At 41.1% G+C, this 21,862-nt stretch overlaps 1 protein-coding gene across 1 annotated transcript in view; it reads right to left on the reverse strand.

The window, feature by feature from the left end:
* Positions 1-21,862, reverse strand: part of abtb2b (ankyrin repeat and BTB (POZ) domain containing 2b) — a 208,822-nt gene that overhangs the window by 19,022 nt on the left and 167,938 nt on the right. The window contains exons 5-10 of the mRNA XM_067994030.1: positions 18,170-18,322; positions 16,492-16,657; positions 15,035-15,124; positions 14,830-14,931; positions 12,861-12,957; positions 1,343-1,478 (exon numbers count right to left, since the gene is read on the reverse strand). Coding sequence (XP_067850131.1) covers positions 1,343-1,478; positions 12,861-12,957; positions 14,830-14,931; positions 15,035-15,124; positions 16,492-16,657; positions 18,170-18,322 — 744 coding nt within the window. The remainder of the gene's footprint in view (positions 1-1,342; positions 1,479-12,860; positions 12,958-14,829; positions 14,932-15,034; positions 15,125-16,491; positions 16,658-18,169; positions 18,323-21,862) is intronic.

Consider the following 21,862-nt stretch of genomic DNA (forward strand, 5'->3'; position numbering starts at 1 on the left):
ATATGAGAAACAATGGCATAAACATAAATGTTAAAGCAAAGTAATAGCAGCATTTTAATGATTTTTTTCACGCAGGAATTAGCAGAAAACGCAAGCAAAATGTTATTTCTGATTCTACCTGTAGTACAGCCTAATAAGCTGTGTACTGGAAATGTATAATGTTCTTTTGCTGAATAATAGTCTTTAAGCTTAAATAATGATTTAGGGCATTAAAGGTTAAGGTTAATAACAAATACAAGAGACTTAGCTACAACATTAATAAATCCAATATAATATTCAGTGTTCATAGTTAAAAGAAATCTCGTATAAAACCCATGCTCCTTGTAACATACATTGCATACAACTCCCACTGATAAATAAAAACATCTTCAATATTTTCTGTTTCTATTGAAGTTAATGGGTGATTTGGTGTGCACAATAGAATTATAAAATCTTACAGCATGGAAGGAGGCCATTTGGCCCGTCGTGCATATGCTGGCTCTTTGAAAGAGCTGTCCAATTTAGTCCCACACCACCAGCTTTTTCCCCATAACCCTGCAAATTAGTCCTCTTCAGGTACATGTCCAATTACCCTTTGAAAGTTCCTATGGAATCTGCTTCCACCACCCTTTCAGGTAGTGTGTTCCAGATCTTAACAAACCTCCGTGTGAAAAAAATTCTCCTCATTTCCCTTCTAGTTCTTTTGCCAATTATTTTAAATCTATGATCACTGGTTACTGACCCACTTTCTTAACTGCCTTATCAACTTGCCCTGCCATGTTCAAAGATTTGTGAATATGCACCCCAGGTCTCTCTGCTGTTGCACCCTCCTGAAAATAGTGCCATTTAAATTATACTGCCTCTCCATATTGTTCCTCTCAAAGTGCATCTCACATATTGTTCCTTCCTGTGACAAACTCCATGCTCTTCATCACTTATTGCATTTAGCGTGATTTGATGCTCAAGTACCGTAGTTTTGCATTACTGTCCCACTGGCAGCGAAAATGCAGGTTCTGAGCAGATCTGAGTAATAACAAATCACTTGCAGTAACTAATGACTTGTCCTAGTTAAATGATTTGTGAAACTTCTCTTCTAAAAGAGTCATGGTGCTTGCACTGTATTAATTAATACAGGATCCTGTGCTGTATATTTTTACCACTTTCATGCCTACTAAATTGGACTTTAGAACACTTTTTTTTAACCAAAGAGAAGAATGCATCTGCATTCAGACAAAACTAACAAAGCTGGCAGAAGCGATACACACCTTACATTTAGAATTGTGATATTTCACACTGTCCTGAAAGATGTGGAGTCCCATCAGGCTACCCCTACTCACCCACCCACCAATACTGAGCTGGTTACCTGTGTCCATGAGCAGCTGCGTGGCTAAAGCAGTTCATGTCCTCATGCAGCACTGATGTCATTCCATTTGTGTCAAGTACGCTCAGTAGGGGATCCGCACCTCTGCTCAGCAGCAGGCTAACCAGCTCATAGTTACCTAGACAGGGGCACCATGTGGCATGTTAAGTAACACTAATGCAATATTACAGGAATGACACTATAGGTGTAATGCTATTGTAATATTACTCCTAAACATGTTGTACATTAATTCACTCTTCTGAGTGGTGGAATATTAGGTTAGGTATTTTACAAATGCCTGTTATGTCTGGACTCATATAGTCACTTGTACAAAATTTTAAAACCTGGAAAGTACACTTCAGGTATTAGCATACAAGTGCTGAACACATTGACGTGAAATTCTTTTGAAGGCTATTTTAAAGGAGACAACCCATTTAAAGTAAGCAAGGTTATGGTAGAGGCAAAATTATTTCGTGCTAGTACATTCAGATTGGTAACACTGTACAAGCCTAATTTCCACGTTCAAATTAATGCATTTGTAACATAGTAGAATTGCTTCTAGGAACAAACAGACTACAGCGTTCATTCTATTAAACATTTTCCAGGTATACTTATCACCTGGGTTAAGGCAAGAGCACAGAACCCATGTAATGTCACCAATGTTCCTCTTGACTCAAACTAACTAAACAGCATCCATTTTTAGTCTCCAGACTATAAGTTGATTCAGTAAATTGGGCAAAACACTGTTATAAATAGTTTATAAATAAGTTTTTGTAAAGAACTGCTCTGATCGCTGAGAGAACATAGTAAAAGTCCAATAAACTCAAATATCACAACACAATTAAAAGTGCTGTCCTGCTATTTTTGACACTGGTAGCACAATTACGAATACTACAACTCCATCGTCAATCTGCCAACTAAAAATGTTACAGTTTTTTTTAAATGTTAAAAATATAAAATTTCCAAATGGAGTGGCAGTTGTGCTAAGCAGGCAGGTTGCTATTCTGTACAAGGGCGGGCTGAGCCAAACATAACTATGCTTTCCTGTGCAGCACCTGGGACAGTGACGGACATGAATTTCACAGTCATATCTCACACACCAAACCTGAAAGTAGATAGCTGAAGACAGAGCCGTATTGAAATTTTATTGATTTCATTTTTCTCCTGCAAGCATTGATTTCTTTTTGGTACATTACCCAAGTGGTCATTATTCATGTGTGAGCCTAGAAATCGTAACGTACCATGAATGTTTGCAGGCTATTTGACCACATGGAGTGCAGGACGCCATCAATCCTGCCTTCACCCGCCATTCACACACTCACTTCCAGGTGTTGTTGGATAACAATCAGCGATATAACTCGTGGTTAATTTTCCCTTCCGTAGCCCAGGGGCCATGCTGGCTCAGCTATTCACTAGATAAACTCAGAGTCATTAGAGGTGCCCCTAATTATTTTAATATGAAGAGGTTCTAAAGTTTATTTTTAATGAAAAAACCTGTGAGTACACTGAGAATAACCACACATGAAACAAAAAGCTGTTTTGTTTTCTCTTTTTACACTTATTTTTTCAATGTATCTACTGTTTAGCCCTGTACTAATATAGTGACAATGACTGTTCCAGTGAGTTTTATGCAGCATAGGAATGTCAAATAGATTAAGGTTTGAGGTACAACCTCCTCAGTGCAGCATAAAACGCTGGAACACTCATCTTAAGCATATTAACAGATGGAAAAGTAAATTTTAACACACTGATTAACTGGCTGACAGCCATTAAATTTCTGGTAAAGAGATTTGGATTGAAGAATAAATTTAAAATTTTAAACAATCAGCAGAAAAAAGTAGAAGAAAGCTGCTTAGCTACAACAAATGTAATAGTGGCCGACCCTGAATAACTACAGTGAATCATTCAGAGGGCTCCTTGTAACAATAGGAAATACAAAGGCCCTCACCTTGAGCTTTAATTGACTCCCTGTCCCACATTCCAATACAAATCCTAGCAGATTTTTTATTATTATTGTGAAATGAAGGCAACTGGACCAAAGCCCATAATGCTTGACACTACAGGGTTGTAAAGACTATAAAAGAAGATAAGGCAGATCAGGAAGTCAGGAAGTAATGATTAGGGGATGCCAAGCTTGGGCTTTGAAAGCCTGAAGGCTATAGGAGGATGGAAAACTTTCATAGCACATTAATCATAACTTTTCTGGAAAAATAACATATGGTGTTTTGATAGTTTCTAATGTGAAATTTTGCATAATCTGTAATTCCTGTTCTTTTAAAGTAATATATGATTTGAAAAAGCCTTAGCAAAAATACTGTTACCATTGCTTTGTTCAGATGTGTGATAACAGATTGCTGAGCTCAGTGCTGTGATTATAGGGGCTGAAGTTAAGGCTACGAGGATTAGCTAAATGTGAATGAGCTTGCCTCATTTGCTCTTGAAATGGTCACAAACAAATGCATGGCTTATTTCAGGAAAAGTGATGCTTGTGCTTTCTACGTGTGGTTCAATGATGTGGTCTGCTGTGTAGATGATGTATTAGGGGCCCTGAGATAGCTGATGAAATGGTCTGTATGCATATGTGTCAGATAAAAATTCTAGTGTGCAACACATCTGTAAAGAACTTTTAGACTAGCTTATCTGAATGTCAATTCAGATACGTTTGAGTTTTGTTTGGGTGCTCGTTTCCTGATGGTCTGCTTCTGATTATCTGTTTCCTAGAAGAGTTTATAGAAACCAGAAGACATGAATTCAAAGTCACAAGAACATCTGTGTAATGTTACCAATAATTTGAGGCAATAGGTTGTTCTTTATACAGTAAGTCTCATCATCAGTAATACTTTTAAAAATCAAGGGGGAAGTATTGTTCTGACTGTGATGTGTAAATCTGTTCCAAAGTAATGTCTTTGTGGTCTCATTATACATAAATCCTACAGCAATTCTCGCACCCTCCCTCCCCCCACCACACACACCAATCAATGTTTACAATGAATTCTGATCAACTTTTAGCTCTTTCTTTCATTCTACTTCTGCTGATTTTGAATATTTTTTGTTTAAAAAATTTGTACAGATGAAACTATCTCGGGAACTAGTGTGGAGTTACTGAGCCTGACATGCAAAGGGGTGGGACTATGTTGCACAGCTAAAATTACTTAACTGTTCAAACACCTCGGGCACGATTTTAATTTTGAAGTCCAGGTGGGTTGGGGGGCAAACAAAATCGGGCATTTCCGGAGCGGGAAGGAATCCCGGCTCCAACCTGCCAAGAAATGCGCACGACCCACACCCATCTGGGTGTGTGCGCTGTTTCCGAACCTGGAAGTCCCGATGATATTTAAACCAACAATTGAGGAACTTAAAGTACTTGAAATCTGCCTTAATGTAATTAATTATGCTGGCAAGCGATTTCAACGCTGCCTCAACATGTTTCCCGTGCTGTTTGAAGTATGCCGTGGGAAACTCGGCGGGTTGCAGCCGGCAGCCATTTGGACATTTAAATCCCTGTTTGACAGATGGGGATAAAAGGTGAGTTATTGCAGCAGGGCACTCGGTTCTCTCAGACAAACTTTTGGGGGAGATCTTTGTGTTTAGACTGAAAATTCTTGGTTTCCACTCAGAATTGTTCTGTTTACACATATTTACCTACTTTTTGGACCCCCTCAAACTGACACCATCAGGATGGTGGGGGGTGCACAATGGCTGCATTCACCAGTACATCCGAGGACAAGGAGCATCACCATCCTCACCAGGCATGGCATGAACTTCCGCCATTTGCAGCTCCACAAGACAGAGGTGCACCACAGGTACCTGCACAAGAGCAGAGAAGGCAACAACAGAGGGACCGATGTCACAGGAGGCACTACCCTCGTCAGAGGGTCTACAGACCAAGGCTGAGCTTCCTGGATCTCTCTGAGGAGCAATGCATACGGAGGCTGAGAGTGAGTCGCCAGGTGGTCGCAGGCATCTGCATCCTCCTTCTTGCCGAGCTGCTCTTGGCTAGGTCTGGTGGCATCTCATTTCACCTCTGAATCATTCCAGAGTACCACCGGTGACATCGCCAGGGTCTCAGTCGTCTGCCCATAAGTGCACAAGACAGGTCACTGATGATTTGTTTCGGAAGGCGATCCACTACGTCAACTTCCCCATGGACGACCTCAGCCAGATGGAGAGGGCAGTGGGTTTCCACTCTGTGGCTGGCTTCCCGCTGGTGCAGGATGCAATCGATTGCACCCATATAGCAATCCGAGCACCTCCACACGAGCCAGGACTGTTCACCAACAGAAAGGGCTATCACTCCATCAACGCTCAGCTCGTTTGTGACCACCGGAAAAAATATTTTCACGTGTGCACCAGATTCCCTGGCAGCTGCCATGCCTCATTCATTCTGATGGACTCCAACATCCCGGCCCTCTTCCACGCACCAAACAACCTTAAGGTGGCTCCTCAGGGACAAGGGATACCCTCCGCACACATGGCTCATGACACCTCTGAGCTACCCCATCAGCGAGGAACAGCATCGATATGACAGTCACATCGCCACCAAGTCTGTAATTGAACATGCAATAGGACTGCTGAAGATGCGATTTAGTTACCTGGATCGGTCTGGTGGAGCGTTTCAATACGCACCAGCAAGAGTGGGTCGCATTATAGTAGTGTGCTGTGTTCCACATAACCTGGCGCAACACAGAGGATTACTGATCGATGAGGCCCCATTGCCCTCATCCAGCATCCACATCTGCCATCAACATTGGGGAGGAGCAGGAGGAAGAGGACAAGAAGGAGGAGGAGGAGGAGGATAGGGAGGAGGAGGAGGAGGAACCCATTGGCAGAGCAGTGGCTCACCTGGTTGCTCGTGACGCCAAGGAGTCACTAATATTTGAACGATTCTCATAAGGAGATCACAAAGTGAGAATAGTCCAATCCTCAGACCACCTGGAAAGAGCAGTGACAACACTGGGCCCCCCGCCACCTCCCACACAAAACAGTCCCAACCACACATACACCCACTGGGTGGCATCAAGTCTTGCCATTCATGATGAAGCACATGAAAGGGTGCTATCACAAAAGGCAGTCAAGAATGGGCAAGATGTGGCAGTAGTGGTGAGAATGATAATATTTAATGTGAATTTAACAAAAAACAAATATAAATGAAAAACATGAAAGTCTGTCAGACACCCTGGTGCATTCCCTTCGTGATCACAAATCTTTAGCCTTTCTCTTCCTACTACTTCTACGTGGTGCATCCCCTGTGGCTGCAGCAGAGGTAGTGGCAGGTTGCTCACGTTCATCCCTGACTGCTTAGATGCTTTCAACCTAAGCCCTCTGGGTTTAGATTGCTCCACCTGCACCTGTCCAGGGACAGACTCGGCCACCTGGAGAGAGGCAGCATTGCGGGTACTGGTTGAGAGGGGGGCAACTGGTGAGACGTGGGAGCACTTTGAATGGAGTCCCCACTTCCATGTCCCCTTTCGCCATCATCCCTCTCCTGGACCAGGCCCACATCACTCCTACCACCCTGCTGGACAACAGTTTGGAGGACATGTGTGAAGCCTTGGAAGCCCAGTTGTAAAATTTCTGTCTGCTTGCTTAAGGCAGCAGAATGTTGTTCACCCTGAGTTTGCACAGCTGTTGTCAGGGCCTGAATGGACTCATTTGTGAGCTGTGCTTGAAGCTCAATGGAGGCTGCCATTCTCTCCATCGCAGACATTCCTGCACTTACCTGCACCTCCTTCTAAAGGATGGCCCCCAGGGTTCAGTATCTGCGTCCAGCTGAGCAGAGCCTGGAGAGGAGTGCTCCCACTGACGTGGACTCTCCACAGCTGCCTCTGCCACCAGTGTCTGCTCGTGCTCACTTGTGTGTGGTGACTCATCAGGTGCCAACCCAACTAACTGACTACTAGGACCCACCAAGGTGTGAGTATCTGTGCTGATGGATGGCTCACTAAGATATGATGGTACGCCCTTAGAGGCCAGCGGGTCCTCTGTGGAATTGCCACTCCTGTCACTTCGGTTGTTGAAGGGCCTGTAAGAGAACAGAAGGCAATATTAAGCATCATCACAGATGTATCATGCTGCGATGAGCATACTGAGGTGTTCAACATTCCAATCGTTCTTAATAATATTCATGTTGTGTATGATGAATGTTAAAGTTGTGTCACCAGACATTTGCGGGGTGCCAGTCTCGGGTCCCTGATGGACAGGCACTCGAGGGTGCGGCTGATCTTCAGGGCCTCCTCCTCTGCCTCTATGAGGACCACTAATGGTTGTGGCCCCCCCTCCAGTCCTCGCCCTTCCGCGTGCATTGCACACTCTCTTCTCCTACAAGGGGAGAAAGTACAGACGTGTGAGTGAGTGAAGGTGAAGTGGCCAACCAATGAATGCATTGCTTTCGGTGAGGCTGACCATGAAAGAGATGCATCAGAGGGTTAGTATCAGACAGAGACATCACATTGGATCAGGATTGGGCTGAGTGGTAGTGGTGGGTTCACAAATGAGGAGGTGAGGAAGTGCTCAGGAAGTGAAGGTAAGTTTTGGATGAACCTTAAGTGGTGTGAGGAGTGATGTGATGGAATAGCCTTGGTAGTGCAGAATGATGTGAGGGGGTGGGGGGGTGATGTGCAACACAGAATGCAGGAGAATCAATAAGTGTACTCACTTTTGCTGACCTGGTTAGGTCATTGAAACGCTCCCTGCACTGGACCCAAGTCCGGCAGATGTTGCTCCTGCTGGTGACCCCCTTTGCCACCTCGAGCCAGGCCTTCTTGGTGGCAGAGGCAGGGCGCTTCCTCCTGTCGGCTGGGTAAAATAGTTTCCTCCTCCTCCTCCTCCTCCTCCTCACCCCGGCCAGCAGCATCTCAAGTGAGGCATCACTGAATCTTGGAGCTGGCTTGCCCCTCTGCTGCTCCATTCTGTGTGCTTGCTCCTTGCTCCAGCAAAAGCCATTGGAGCAATGGCCCTTTAAATACAGACACTCCAGCTGACAGCAGGCCATGCGGGTGCGCAGTCTGCCCGCTGCGCAGTTTTCGGACGGCAAACCCGGAAACAACGTTAAGGAGCACCAATTAAGTCGCGATCGCATGGGGAACGGTAAGATTTTATTATTTGGGTTTGCCGTGCGGCCATTGCCCCCCCCCCCCCCCGCCACCCCGGTGCCATCCCACCTCCTTATTAAAATCGTGCCCCTCAGGTTAATGACTTATCCCTGCTTATGTTATTCAGCTTGCTCATATTGTTGAGCTCAGTCACGCTTTGACAGAGTCGAGCCTTTATAGGAACACAAGAAGAATCAGGGATGAGAAGAAGCATTTAGCCCATCAAAGCACAGCCCTTAACATATTAACTCTCAAATCATGGCATCTTTGTAAGTTTTGAATAACCCTGATGTTACTGCCTCAGGTATTCGACTAGCTTAGTTTGTTATTCTCAGTGCCTCTTCCTGCCTCCGACATTGTCACTTTGAAACTAGCTACGAGGGGCAGTGCAAGAGCGGCTTGAACTTATTCTCACTCTGCGTACAAGGATGTGCCTTCCTGTGGTGGTATGGCAGAGGCTGTGAAATAACCGTGAGCGGAATCAGGGATGAACCTACATCCTGCCATTTTGTGGCACTGTGCAGTGGTACTCCAAATTGCTACCATTTTGTGATATCACATTGTGCAGTTCCAATGGGCTGCCATTTTGTGGCACTGCATTCCAATGTACTATATCATTGCGCTGCTGAATATTAAATATTTCTTAAAGGGACCTGTCAAATCCAAATGCTTTGATCATCCTTAAAAGGGAATATATTACTTTGCAAAAGTGCCTCAGAAAAAACTCCAGAGCTGGGATTTGTGAACTGTGGTCCTCAGTTACCGTATGTAAGAATATGATTTAAAACTAGGAATAGTCAAATATACCGGCTCACACAGCGGCAAAACATTCTAGTGGAATTCAGCATCTCTGTGAGAACAAGGACAGCTCACACAGCAGAACATCAGGGAGGCCATAAATAGATCACATTAACATCAGAAGGTGGTTTACACCAAAACAAGAGATATGGTTGCTACAAAACCGACATTGGTGGGGCCGCGCAAGGCCGAATAGGGGATCTGTACTCAGATAAGAAAGGCCACGCATTCCTCAAAAAAACAAACAGCTTGTAAACAGAGATGAGGGTTGAGGTCATTAGCTATGTTACGTAAAACAGCTTATCTTGAGTTGCCAACACGGTGGAAAGACTTACAGCCAGGAGATAAGGACAGAGATGTTTACATGCAGAACAATGCAGCCAAATAGTATAATGATAGCGCATGCTCCCTCCCAAAGCTCTCCAGAGGGCAGTCGGAAGTCCACCACCCCAGGCCGCCATGGAGGTCAGATCTGATCAATCTGAATCCGCAGGTAAACCAGGTTGCATTAATTGCTTGCCATTTAATGTAATCTGAAATTATAACTATAATACTGTTGTGAGTCAATCTGTTAAAGCTTGTTGTTTAATAACCAATCGGGCCAGAATCAAGCCAAGTTATTGTTAAAGGATTAACAACTCATATGTTGCGACAGTAATGAGGAAAAATCCGCTAACAAATGACGTTCCTGGGTGGGCCCGAGAATTAAATGTTTAAAAATCACTAGTGTTAAGAGATTGACTGAGTAATTCCGTTGAGACGGGGAAGAGGGATAAGTGGTGGTAACCGAGCGAGCTAAAGGTAATAACCCCCACCCCCCCAACCCCCAGCAGTTAAAAGAATAAACCATGGCGAGTATACCAGATGGTTTATGTTCTAAGCAAAAGAGAAGAGAAATTAAATTGTGCAGGAGGAGGAGGAGTTAAAATTAGTCCTTTCACAGCAGACAGAGGCTGTAAAGGAATTATGTAAAAATTAGTAGAGTGTTACTAGCTACAGCATGTGTTCTTTGTTTTAAAAGCCTGTGTTAGTGCTTTCTTTTCGCTGTTGCTGGCTACGCCCCCTTTTCATTGTTTGCTTTGTGTTCTCTTTTGTGTGATGTTACAAAGATTTTGATTCGCTATAAAGGCTAACTCGTCCTGTCTCTATGACAACAATCTGGAAATGTTGGACTAACTAAAACTGAGATGAACAAACTGAAATATTATCTTCCCTGACACAAAATGTTTTTTTTAAATTGATGTGAAAGCTGCGTTGTTGCACACTGCGTGAGTTGTACATTGTTCTGCAAAGAAATTAACCCCATCCAAGGACAAGGACATCTGTTTTTAATTCACCAAGCAACAACCTTTGCATTTATTTTTTTTAAAATATGTTTTTTAATTAAAGTGGATATTTCCCCACATGATAGAAGGAAATATTGGGCATTATTTTTGTGCCCCTGTTGCTGAAGATTCTTTCTGGACTGAGGTAATTAGATTCAATCATGGAAATGTGCATGGAGTCCTCTCTGGTCCCAGGATAAAGGGTGACAGAAGAAAAAAATGAATTGTTTGTTGTTTTTAACCCTTTGGTCTCTCAAGAAGAGCCACAATGGATTTTCTGTGTTTCTTTAAAACAAGGGACCATGGTTTTCGGGACCACATGAGTGTTGATGGTGCAGGATTACCGAGAGTAGTTCTTTGACATAAAAGTGGCTTCACAAAGTTATGAAGCAACTGGAGAAGTGTTGGTACAGGAAACGATCCAGTGGTGTTAAGAATTTAAGACCTTATCTGCAGATATCGGCAAATATCAAATGTCACAGCGTGGTGACGTTTTGGACTAAGACTTAAGCCCTATCAAAATTCATAATTACATAGAGAAGGAAAAGCAATTGTCAGCCTTGATCAAAACTCTTCAATACTTAAACTAAGAATATACCAAGTTGCTTTTCTTCTTTTGAAAACATTTTGATTGTCTCAGGAAATAAATGGGTTAAAGCAAAATGGAGTGCTTAGAAGAGAGGGTCGGGGGGAAGATATATCCAAAAGTAATTACAGGCACTTTTGTCTCTACTGTTAAACCATAAAGCCTGGACATACTTGTTTCTGAAATTGGAATTGATAAGATAAATTGATATGAGTTGCTGTTCAAACACTTGAGAAGGGAAAATTTACCTGTAGTTTAAGTGGATAATTAAATTATATTTTAAAATAAAATGAGTGCAGTCTAAGTGATTCCTGTCCAATGCTGTGTATCAGGAAGAAAGTATTTTGGGGGGGAAATAAAATTGACAGGTCCTGTCAGTCCGACAATACTGCTGTCTGGAATTGGGATAATGAAAAGCAGTTCAAGAAGAATTTAAGTAAAAGAAACAAAAAATGCATTGGGATATTGGACCTGACTGTAAATATTGTATTGGACAGTAAAGTTCCTCCAGGGCTCATAAATGAAATGGTAATATAATGGGATGTGTAAAATTGGATGAGAGGAAGTGATTGAGAATATAAGATAGAAACAGGGAAATTACACCAACAAATGGGAATTTTTCTAAATTCATTACCCTGGGTGATTATGGGTAAACAAATCACCAGGACACGATTTACCAAAAGATATCAATCTGGTTTAAATTTACAATCTAGTGAAAGTCAGGAAAGTGTAGTTGAGAATAGTAAATTGATAGCTGTTTCTTGGAGATATTTGTGTCCTTGCCTATATTGAACAATGAGAAAACTGCATTTAAGGATAAATCCGTTAACACTGTACTATTATTTGTACTTTTAACAATGAAGTGTTACAAAACTTTTGGTGACCAAGTTGAATGCCCCAATCTCACTTATGGAGTCTTCTTGCAGAGATAATCTCCTTTAATCTTGCAGCATCTTCACTTAAATTATGTCAGTGCAGTATGATATCACCTTGTACTCAAGTTATGAGTAAATGTATCAGAATTCACTCCCACAGGGAATAAGACAATGGATTTATAATGATTTGAACTGCTGTTACTGAATTAAAATAGGATTGTGTTTGAACATTGGATATCTGAGATCTTGTCCTATTATTGGTTTTACAGATCACATGGCAAAAGCATCTGCTCCGTAAGTAACTTTAGTTCCATTTAAACCATATCTGTTGGCACTATTGCAGGATACAGAATCAGGTTGAGAAACAGACAACCTCCCTTTGTCTGTCACGGTTGACAGCTTTTCACACCGGTCACTGAGCTGGTATCGTATTTAGCTGTTAATTGGATATTAATATCCCTCCAGCAACCAGAATGACTGAATTCTAAACTATGTACAGTTTTTTGGAATGCACAGTGCTGTGCAATCTGAAATATTATAGTGTCACTTCAATATAATTGCCCCTTAAACAAGACTCCATTTAGAGTAATGGAGGCAAAAGTCCTGGAACCATTTAAGAAACGGTCGAAGCTGTGATGGGTGGACAGTAGGTTTGTTCTGAGTGGCTGAGCTAGGATGGACCAATTGAATTTTCTCATCCCTATCTATCTGTGACTTTGCAAAGGTGATAAATCATCTGAATCACACCAAACTGCTGGAAATAAAGGGCAGGCAGTATCTTGTTAAGATGAAATGGAGACTTCCGCTTCAGTAGATACAGAGAGGGGGAAGAGAGAGAGAGATTACCTGCTGATGAAGCCAGCTGAAGTGGTGTCTCCGCACAGTTATCTTCCCCAGAATGAATGAGGGCACCTTCTACATTGGCCCCAGCATCAAGCAGAAGCTGTGAGGATGTAACAAAGATTATCAAGGCATTGTTGGACTGTTTATAATGAAGAGAAACTGATTTCAACATTGGGAAAGAAAAAAAAAATCAAGAAACCTATTAATCTAAAGAAAAAAATAACAGGGCGTTTATATTTTCCCCTCTTCTCCCCAGAGAATGTTGTCTTTTACTGGTATACAGTCCACAGGCACACAATGTCTTCTTATTCTTCACCCAAGTGATCATTCTTCATGTGCAAACCTAGATAGTGACTACTGTCAAGCTATTCAACCACAGAATATATTATAGTCAGGCTCGATTCTGATATCACCTGATGTCCTAACACCTGCATTTTCCAGCAGGGATCATTGAGTAGCAAGAAAGAGTCATAACCCTGGCTATTTACCCCTCTCTAAGTCAGAGGCTCTGAGTATAATTGTTTTTCATAGAGTGCATTTTTTCTGCCGAGCCTCTGAAGCTTCACTCAGTCCGGCAGACTCAATTATTTACAAAGAAATGTTTTACATCGCTCTATAGAGACTAAAGTCATTAGAATACATATGGATCCTGATCCCTGAGGCGATGTCACCAAAGCTCAGCAAATAGACAATGTACAGGAAGGTACCAAATAAGGAGCCTGTGATGATTGTGTGGCAAGGGAGGAAAAACCATCAGAAGATATGTAATACTGTCTTTGGGTCAAGTATTGTGCAGAACCCAGAAAGAGCAGTGCCACAAAGGTGTACTACCAAGGAGTGATGGTAAGAGGATAGAATGATCAACGGCGTCAAAGGCAGTGGAAAAAATAAGAAAGGTAAGGATGGACAGAGCAATGGTCATAGTCTCAGAGGATGCGATCAGTGACTTTGACCAAAACAATCTCTGTGCTAAGGGCTGGGTAAAAACCTGATTTCAGGGTCTCAAGCAAGGTGGATTAGGAGAGGTAAGTGCATAGTTCTGAGGCAACAATGCATTCCAGAACTTTGGAGAGGAAGAGAAGGTTCAAGATAATGCAATAATTGGAGATTGTGGAGAGATTTAAGGTAGGTTCTTTGAGGAAGGGTTGATGATGTATGTTCTGAAGGAGGTAGGGACAGTACCTAGGTTGGAGATAGATTGATGATATCAGTGAACAAAAGGTTGAGGAGAAGTTGGCGGCAAGGAACTGGGAAGGGAAAAAGTCAAAGGAGTAAGAGGGCTTTATGAAGAAGATGAATTTTATAAAGGGCGATGAGGGAAGAACTATAGAATAAGGGTGGTATTGAGGGTGGTTGGGAAGACGGACGGAACAAGGGATTGGAATCAAGAAAAATGGGAGTCAAAGAGGTGGAGGCGCAACTATAGATGGCCTCGATTTTGGATATGAAGAAGTCCTAAGTTTCGCACATGAGGGAAGTGAGGAGAGGATGGAGGCAGCAGGTTGGGGAGGATGGAGGAGACAGTTGATAATGGAGAACAGGAGTTTGGAATGATTTCTACTTTCCAAGGTAATTTTAGAGTTGTCACCAGATTTAACCAGAGAGAGGGAGCAACAGTAAAATCTTCACGTGTTAAAGCTAGCTTTGGCAAAGAACTGCCGGTCTGGTTCATGCAGGGTATATTTGAACTCGTGGCTTGCAGGTTTGTTACAGAGGTAGCTGTTGAACCAAGGTCAGTGGTGGGAGTGAGAGACAAACCGAGATCGAATGGGCAAGGAAAGTGGAGATGAGGCAGCTATCAGACTTAGCATATTGCACTAAAAAAGCACCATTCTTATGGTTCAATGAAAAAACCCTTCTTATCCTCAAATCACCAATTGTAAACTTAAATGTTATTAAATGTTGTATGTAGTGAAAGCTATAGCTACCAAACACACCCAGCCACTTAGACCTGTTGTGATTTATCTGATACCTGAACGACAGGGATGTGTCCGTGCAGCACGGCAAAGGTGAGGGCTGTCCAGCGCCTGCTGTCTGGGTGCACTGAAGGGTACCTCTGAGTATTGCTGGGAAGCTGAGAAGAGACAGAATTGTTTCATTGTCAGTGGCTCATGCAAAGTTTTGAGAAATCCAAAAAAAATCTGTTTGTTTCTGATGTAAAATAAATGAGGACTCACTGAAAGATCCAAGTTTGCGGCAGCATCAATTAACATCTGGACCATGGCTTCATCTCCTGCGGCACAGGCGTACATCAATGGTGTCATCCCCTGTGCAAATACAGCTCAAGAACGTGAGTGGGACAGCGACTGAGAATAAGCAATGCATCAATATTAAGACACACACAATAACCAGGTATGACTGGTTAGCAATAGTCCTGGGTTTTGGAGTGGGACAGAGGCTGCATTTGGGTTGCAGTTACATTTTAGATCATGGTGGTTTGAAGAGATCTTGAGACATTTGGTCAACAAAGATGTATACAATGTGTGGGGCAAGTTTAGCTTTCTGAACCAGAGCAGTAAGTTTTTACCATTTTCATTGGCTTGCTGGCTCCCATTAGACAACTGGAAGGTAAAACTGCCAGGTTTCTTTTAAACCATTGTGCCAGATGCATGATATAAGTATGTATTCTCCTGGGTCATAATGCCTGCTGCCAATAAAAGGTCAAACTTCACAGTGTATACGCACACCTGGTGACTAATCATTAAACGCAAAGTTTTGTGTATGAGCACCAATCCCAGTGAAGCACACAGCATGATCACTGGATACAATCTTTCTATTGCTCTTTTATAGAAGTCACACTAAAGTTGGAACACCAGCTCCAAAATCCATTTTAATGCTCTGCCTGTAAATTGTATTCCATGACAAAGTACCCACGATAAATAACCTCTTTGCTATATCTGTTTTGATTAACCTACTCTCTCCTTTTGATGCTCACCTTATGACACAGTATGGAATACACAGGAAAGTGTATGATCTGTAAGGTACATGATATAGTGTTGATTTTTTTTTAACTCAAAGCATAAGAACACTCCATCATTAATTCTGATAGGAATTTCTTTTACATTAAGAACAAGGTCCAAAACCCAGGTACACATTATGCAAGTGTGCATTATGCTATCTAAAAGGAAATACAGAAACAGACCAAAGTGTTCTTTCTGTGTAATGTGCATTTGTAAAATCAGCCCCATAAAGTTTAAATCAGCCTTCCCTTTAATTTGCATATATCAAGTTGCTACATCTTCCAATTCAGATTTCTTTGCTAATGAGGCAACAGTCCTTTTCAAACTTCCAGGCTCACAAAATTCAAACAGAACAAATCACTAAATAAGAAATCTAAGTACAAATCAGACTGAGTTGCCTGGTCTTTGAGGGCCAGCTTGTCAGGGCACAGGGCCACAGTTTGGACACCCAGCTACAGTGCACAGGTTTCTCCGGCTGGAGGTAGATTGTTTGTGGATGTCTGCTTATCATTCAAACACAATCTGGTGTTTCTTAAAGAGTGCTCAAAGATACTATGGCAGGAATGCTACACAGCATAAATTAGAGTTATGAATTCACTTTTGATTTTTGGTTAGAATTCTTATAGAAGTTCCCATATAAAGTAAGCGAAAATCTGAACAGTAACAACTTTTACCTGGTTATCCATGGTGTTGACACCATCGAGTCCTAAGAGTTCTATGGCCTGATTCACCAGATCTGTTCTGCCACAGCTTAACATGCGGAATCCGAGGTCTTGCTGAAACTTGGCAGTAGCAGCTTTTGCATCCAGTCTACGAAATGAGCTGAAGCAGTCTTCAGTTCTAAGCAAAAGTAATACATATTCGTATGAACTGCCAGTGGGGTCCAACTCAATTAATTTTTTAAAAATCTGGTATTCTTTCTCTTTTTCATTTTTCTTCCATTCCTTCTTTCCTGAAGATGTTGATTTTGTGCTGGGGTATGATTTGGGGGGTGGGGGTTCCAGTTTTATGGTCAGTTACTCTAGTAACAACTAAGTGGTTATTTTCCATGTGTGTGCTTGAACAGTGAGTATTGATAGATACTCAACCAGGTAGAGCTTAATCCTGTTCTTGCCTAGCAGGCACACAAATACATTGCCAGCAAGGGTTACTGGGTAGAAATCAGCAGCGGGATTTTTCTCTCCCTATCACAGGGGTACTGACACTAATTAATAATGCTCATTGTAATAGCAGGAGCTGAAATCAGCAAACTCAGCACAGAATGGCTCAGTTACTCACTGCCTTAATCAAGTTCGACACCACTTAATCAAGTGAGCCATTGGGGAAGCTTCAATGAATTTCTATATATTTTTCCTCTCTCTGTTTTGTATTTTGCTGGTTTACGAGGCTCTGAGCTACAGCAGAGAATGTGAACACTTCCACAGTCTCTATACAGCCAGCCAGTGGAGATAGGGTGGAGCTGAAGTGGGACTCCAGGTTGTACCTACCCAGATTTTCCTATCCTGCCTTCTGTTAGTGATCCTGCTTAGTGTCACCCCTGGTGATATGCTGTAATTAGCAGCATGCAATGTGGGAAACATGAAGAGGTAAGTGTCAGCTGAGGCTATGATTCAAAGTCAGGTTTCTAAATCTGGAGTGGAGTCCAGAGTGCGTCATTGAGCACGAAAATCTAAGTCAAATTCACTAAGCACACCGATTCAGATACCACAGGCTTCTTAACTATGTAGGTGGCTAGTTTATAAATACAGCACAAACTATTAATAGCAAACGTAGGAAATCTTCCCACTATATTTAAACTGTTGCAAACACAAAACAACCAGAGGAAGTTCTCCCCAAATGTATTAATTTCTTCTTCTTCTTTGGTTGAATTTAGTAAAACACTTTAAAATAAAGTACAAAGAATTTGTGACTGTGGTCATAAAAAGGCAGAAGAGACTGTAACGAGGAACATTGTTGCTGTTTGGCTTTTTTTGGTAGTTACTGAAACTATAACCTAATATAATCTAGAAATTATGTTGTGCAGTATTAGTGCATGAACATTTAACATGTTCATCTGAAATTATGTTGTCCACTATTTAAACAGTAGTGTTAAGTCATTCACAATAAACATTTTAAATGTTTGAACAGTAAAATCACACCGCAATTTCTAAGAAAATAGGAACTGGGAAAGGTCATTTAGATCATCCTGCCGTCCTCAACATCCAGGTCCATATTTAGAACCCAAATAGAGTATGCTCATCTCCCCACTACCTTGGCATCTAAGTACACTCTGAATGTGCAAAAGGAGGATGCCTCTTCCCCTACACCACGGCTCATATGACAGACTAGCTTTTATAAAAGAATCGCACATACTTCAGTTGCCGTGGTTCACAATCCAGCCCTGGTAGCAGCAAACGAGCTGTCTGTCTCACATCGTCACTGTCGACAGTTAAACTGCGCCGATGTTCAGCATGTGTGATGGCCACTCTCATCCACTCCATTAGTGGAGGTAGCAACATGAATGGTCTGATGGAAAGCAACAGAGAAAAACTGAAAATTAAACAGTAGTGAAACCAATTTAAAGCAATAACAAAAGTCACCCTCAAACTGTACAATACTTTGGTCAGACCACACTTTAGTACTGCACCCAGTTATAGTCACCGAGACATAAGGGAGACATTCATGTGTTGGACATTGGTCAGAGAAAGATCAGGAGGCTGATCTCTAGCGTCAAAGATCTGAAGTATGAAGAGAGACTTGAGAAACTTGGGTTTTCAGCCTCGAAAGGAGGTGATCTTAGAGATACGCAAGAGAGTAAATGGTACGGAAACGTAGATTTGGAAAAATACTTCAAACTAAATTGTAAATTTCCCTTTTGCCAGTTTGAACCTGTGCCCCCTTTTTCTAACTTGAAGTAGTGTTCTGTGTTTAGCTTTTTACTTCATTTACTATGTTTTACACCTCTATAAAGTTCCTCTCAGTCACTTCCCTTCAAGCCTGAAGAGTTCAATTTTCTTCAGCCTTTCCTCATAACTCATCATCAAAGTTATTTGGAAACCAGTCTGTGATGCAAGTATAAATGAACTGTTCCAGTATTTGTATGGAGATCACAAAGTGTAAAACTTTAGTATTAAAAGTAACCACACTGTGATGTGCAACAACATTGTTTTTGTAGATCTATCAGACAAACCAATGATGTTCTAAAGAACATAATGAATTCATGAATCATAATCTTGCTCATGCACTTTGTATTACAGGTAGGACACTTAAAATCAGTCTGTGGAAACAAAATTAAAGAAAACTGGCAAAAAGCAAAACAAAATTCAAATGCTAGAAATCTAAAACAAAACCAGAAAATTCTGGAAATGTACTACAGGTCAATCAGCATCTGTGGAGAGAACAAATAAATTAATGCTTCAGGTGTACAGTCCTTCACCAGAACTAAAAAAACAAAAGATGGACAAGCATTTTAATAGAATCAGAGCCAAGGGGATGGTAAAGGAAAAAATGAGAGAAAGTCTCATTGGAATGACTTGTATCCTGCTGAAAAGTAAAACATGAGAATGTTAGATGACTGAGATGATCTTTACATCAAACAATGGAAAGAAAGTAAAGAAACAAAGAACATGTGAATAGCTAAGGCATTTTTGCATAGTCTAATATAAAGATAATTTCAGTCATGTTTTACTTTTCAGCAGGTTACAAGTCACCAAGTCCTCTCTTTTTCTTCCCCCTTTCCCTGACTTTTGTTCAGATTTGATTAAAATGTTTGTTCATCTTTCATTTTTTCAGTTCTGATGAAGGGCTATATGCTTAAAATGTTAAATGATCTGTTCTTTACACAAATAAACTTGCTGCTTGTTTCTAGCATTTTCTTTTCCTGTTTAAAAAAAATGGTTTGCTGTGTAAAGGACAAATAGAGGGTATCCTTTAGTCTGTGGAATGTTAGCTGGTTTCCTACTCAGGCAACTCACGAGCATTCTGAACAATATATTCCTTAGGACTGACTGGGAAAATAGCTTTCAGCTTTTTGCAGGAAGGGAGTTAATGCATTCATTGTGCAAGCACCAGAGGCCAGCATAGTCTTTGGATACCATTTCAAATGTTAGCAAAAAACATCAAAGTATCTGATCAGACAATGAACTACCTCATAAAAGCAAAAATGTAGTCAAAAAGCATGTTCTAATCCTGTGGTACTAATAATACATTGGCCAACAATGAGATGCAATCGAATTTCTTCGAGACTTTTTCGCTCATGAGGTATCCAATCAGCCTCACTGTAGAAACTTTAGATTGCACTACTGGTCACGTACTATCTCCCATCATCCCCACCCTGCCCTGTTCCTGTCACGTGCCGTGAAGCTGCACAATAAACCTCAGCAGCCACCACGGCAACAATTATCAAAACAAAGATGGTGATATTGAAAAAAAGAACACCAGTCGCAAAATTCAAACAGACAATACAAAAATAAAATGGAGTCTATATACATACCATAAAAATAAGAAATACTGGAAGATTGCAAGACACTTGTGAGATTTGGGTAGCAATTGTAAAGTGTTTGAGCATCTCTCTCATATTGATGTCATCCATACCCCTTTTATATTATAGTCTACAATCCACCCCCAGCCATTTGTTGTTCACTAGAATATGCCAGTGAAAAAACATCACCCAACGGTGAGCAATACATGCAACTTTCCACTGCAATTACTCCAGGCCAGCAGTGGATGTAGGAGAAGCAGATTATTGCATGTAAGAAGAGTCTGTTCATATTGTTCTTTCACTCATTAGAAACATTTTCTTGATCGATTTGTGTAATACTCCTTATTTACAGGTCTTTGACATATTAATGCTAAAAGTCAACACCACTGCCATAATCCATACATATGGATTCCATAGCCATAATCAATACTTATTGGTGCAATAGCCAAGTTCTGCCCAATTCCCATTAAACAGAGAGTTATTCATTATGTGTCACATTATATTTCTCTGATGGGATACAGTGATGTTCAGAATTATTGTCCCTGCAAAATATTTCAGAAAAAATGAAAAACTGTGATGGAAACCATTTTGTTAGTGAAATATATTTATTATTAGTTTTGCACAATACATACATGTTCAAAAATCATTTGAAGTACTTTAGAAAAACAGAAAAAAATGCTGGAAACCAGAAATAATACCACAAAATTCTAAAAATGCACAGAAATTCCAACATCCTTCCTTCACAGCAATTCAGTAGAGAAAAGATGGGTAAACACTTTGGGTGTAAAACATTCATCAGAACTGAGCTCTGACGATAATTCTCCACTCGAAACGTTAATCTGTCTTTTCTCTTAAGATGCTGATGGCCTTCTGCGTATTTCCAGCATTTTTGGATTTTATTTAATCTGAAGTAACTTTCTTCATAAATAAAGATGTCAGCTAATTACTGCCACCTGCTGCATTCCCCCATCATCTTTGATTTAGTCAAACCATTTTGTTTTCCAAATATTTAACAATATGTTTGTATCCTCAAAGGGGTCTCCAGCATTCTCATGAATCCCTTGGAGGCTTTTTCATGGGTATCGGAGGTGGATAATGTTTCTATAAACAATATTACCAGGAAACTGCAGCAGTCAAATGTCTCCCTTGACAGCATCCACTGTTTGTGCTGCTTGGTTAAAGAGACAGAATGAATTGTTTTCTAAATTTAGAATGGATTCCTTTGTGAAATCTTTAAATGGGTTTCCCCCAAGGAAGAGGTGAAGTTTGGCAGCTGACACGTGCATTTTCATTCAGTAAAGATAAAAAAAGGATATTAGCAAATCAATGACACAAAAAGCGAATTCTAAAAATACACAGATGATCACAGGAAACTGTCGCACTGATTGCTATAATAAAAGGCAAGTGTCTCTTTTCATAAGCAACAACATTTCTGTGATATGACTAAATCAACGAGGATGATGTAGAAAAAAAAGGTGCTGTAATGAGAGTTATAGAATCATAGAAAATAGGAGCAAGAGTAGGCCATTCGGCCCATCGAGCGTGCTCCGCCATTCAAAATGATCATGGCTGATCGTCTAACTCAG

Source organism: Heptranchias perlo, chromosome 12, assembly GCF_035084215.1.
Source record: "Heptranchias perlo isolate sHepPer1 chromosome 12, sHepPer1.hap1, whole genome shotgun sequence".
Taxonomy (NCBI): domain Eukaryota; kingdom Metazoa; phylum Chordata; class Chondrichthyes; order Hexanchiformes; family Hexanchidae; genus Heptranchias; species Heptranchias perlo.